The sequence below is a fragment of the Tupaia chinensis genome, unplaced genomic scaffold, assembly GCF_000334495.1.
Source record: "Tupaia chinensis unplaced genomic scaffold, TupChi_1.0 Scaffold146584_1, whole genome shotgun sequence".
Classification (NCBI taxonomy): Eukaryota; Metazoa; Chordata; class Mammalia; order Scandentia; family Tupaiidae; genus Tupaia; species Tupaia belangeri.
Window position 1 is genome coordinate 765,460 of NW_006206439.1, and position 2,338 is coordinate 767,797.

Sequence of the window (2,338 nt, forward strand, 5' to 3'; positions counted from 1 at the left end):
AAAGAGAGAAAGTAATCCCTCTCTCCCCATGGGGAGTGGTCACGCTGTAATCCCTTCTCCATTTCTCCCTCCATGCAGGATTTGGGGCACACATGCACATACGCCAGGCATGTTTCTCATGTTGCTGGGTCTGAGACTTGAACTGTGCACTTGGCCATGTGGGATCCAGCTGCCTCAACCACCCCAATGCTGGCTGGCCCCAGGAGAGCAGAGGCTCAGTGGACGTCCTGGTAAATGTTTCCATGTGTTTGTACCTGGAGAACCGTGATCCGGATCAAGATACAGAACATCTCCGGCACCTAGGAGCCTCTCTCATGCTCACCCTGAGTTCTCTTCCTCAGGTAACCACTACCCTAACCTCCGTCACCACTGAGTACTTTGTGCTGGTTCTGAATTTCATATAAGTGAATTATAATACAAGGGGGTCTTCAAAAAAGTTCACAGAAATGCACGTTAGAAAAAGAAACTATGAATGAATTTCAAAAATCTTTTTTTTTTTTTGGAGAGATTTTTGCTATAGGGCGCGTGCGCTCGCCAGACAGACAGAGAGAGACATAGAGACAGAAAGCGAGAAATCACCCCCCAGGGGGGATGGTCACACCGCAATCCCTTCTCCTCCATTCTCCTCTCGGGATCTTGGGCACACACGCACATGCGCCCAGTGTGAGTTTTAAGCCACCGGGTCCAGGACGCGAACGGCGGTCGACTACGTGGGAGTCCAGCGACATAGCCATTACGCTAACTGCTGGTTCCCTGAATTTCAAAAATCTTTTGCACTAAAATAAACTTGTACTTTAATTCTATTTTCCATGTACTATTTTTTAAAATAATTATTTATTTATTCTTTTTTTATTTTTATTTTCATTTTCAATTTGACCAGAGAGAGACAGAGAGAGAGAGAGAAAGAGGGAAAGTGAAAAAGCAAGCCACTAGGTCTGGGACTCAAACCGTGGTCAGCCACGTGGGAGTGTCCAGCACCTTAACCACCACGCCACCTGCTGGTTCCATCTGTAAACTATCTGAAGCCCTCTTCTACGTGTCTCTGGCTTCTTTCACTAGATATTATGTTTGTGAGACTCATTCATGTTGTCATGTATAACAGTGGCTTTTCTTTCTTTTTTTTCTTTTTAAATTTTGTTACAGGGTGTGTGCATTCACCAGAGAGAAAAGGGGAAAAAGTGAAAATTCATTCGCCAGGGGGTTGGCATATGAGGGATTTTGCAATTGCTTCTCCATTCACTCCCCAGGGATTCTAGGCATGCATGCATATGCACCTGGTGTGTTTTCCAAGCTGCCAGATCTGATACTGAAACCACATAGTCAGTCATGTGGGGTCCAGCCATCTTAACCACTAGCTGGCCCACTAACAGTAGTTTGCTATTTTTCATTGCTATGTAATATTCCAGTGCATAGATATACCATCATTATTTACTCATTCTCCTGTTGATGGATATTTGGATTGTCCACAGATTTTAGCTATAAAAAAATAGCTGTACATATTCTCATCCATGCCTTTTGGGGAACATACTCATTTTTCTTGACGATATACCCAGGAGTGGAATGGCTGGGCCACATGCTCTTCTGTGTTTGATTTTAGTACATACTGCCAAGCAGTTTTTCAAAATGGTTATACAAGAACCATCACTCTTGTTTAGACTCAGACTGGTTGGAGAAATATTTTTCTTTGTGCTTGGTGGGTTGCAAAGATTTTTCCTTTGCCAGGAAATGGAATTTAGAATGTCAACTCGATACTCCGATTGAAACCTCAGGCTGGAAACCAGGAGCTACAGTCCTTGTGACTCTTTAAATCAATTGATTAAAACCAGATTTGGGAAATAATAAATACCAAATTGAAAACTGTCCTCTAATCTCAGACTTGCCTTCCTCACGAGGACCACCCATGTTGCCCCAGCCATTCAGCAAATCCTTACCAAGACTTTTCTTCCAGACTTCGTGAAAAAAGCAAATATCGTGTGGAAGATATTTTCCTGTTCCTGAGGGATGATGCAGGGGGTTGGGTTTTTCTGGAAAGAGCAGTTTCCCTTCTCTTGGCCCACCTGAAAATAAACAGAGGCCCGTCAGAGTGATCGGTCCCAGGAGTGGATCATGAGCCTGGAGTCCCCTGTTGCAGAGGGAGTTGCAGAAGAACCAATAACCACCTTCTCCGTTTTCCAGTGAATGATAATGACAGAAAGCTGGACAGCAGAGGTTGTAGCATCAACAGAGCCTTGTGGACTTGTTTTTTAATTGTCAGAGGGCCCATATGCTCACCAGACAGAGACAGAGACTGGAAGCACCCCCCACACATAGTGGGGTGTGGTCATGCCAAATCCTCTCT

At 44.4% G+C, this 2,338-nt stretch overlaps 1 protein-coding gene across 1 annotated transcript in view; it reads right to left on the reverse strand.

Annotated features, from left to right (window-relative positions):
* The window catches only part of ITGA9 (integrin subunit alpha 9), a 172,601-nt gene that overhangs the window by 35,716 nt on the left and 134,547 nt on the right, over positions 1 to 2,338 (reverse strand). Inside the window, exon 10 of the mRNA XM_014584346.2 lies at positions 1,932 to 2,057. Coding sequence (XP_014439832.1) covers positions 1,932 to 2,057 — 126 coding nt within the window. The remainder of the gene's footprint in view (positions 1 to 1,931; positions 2,058 to 2,338) is intronic.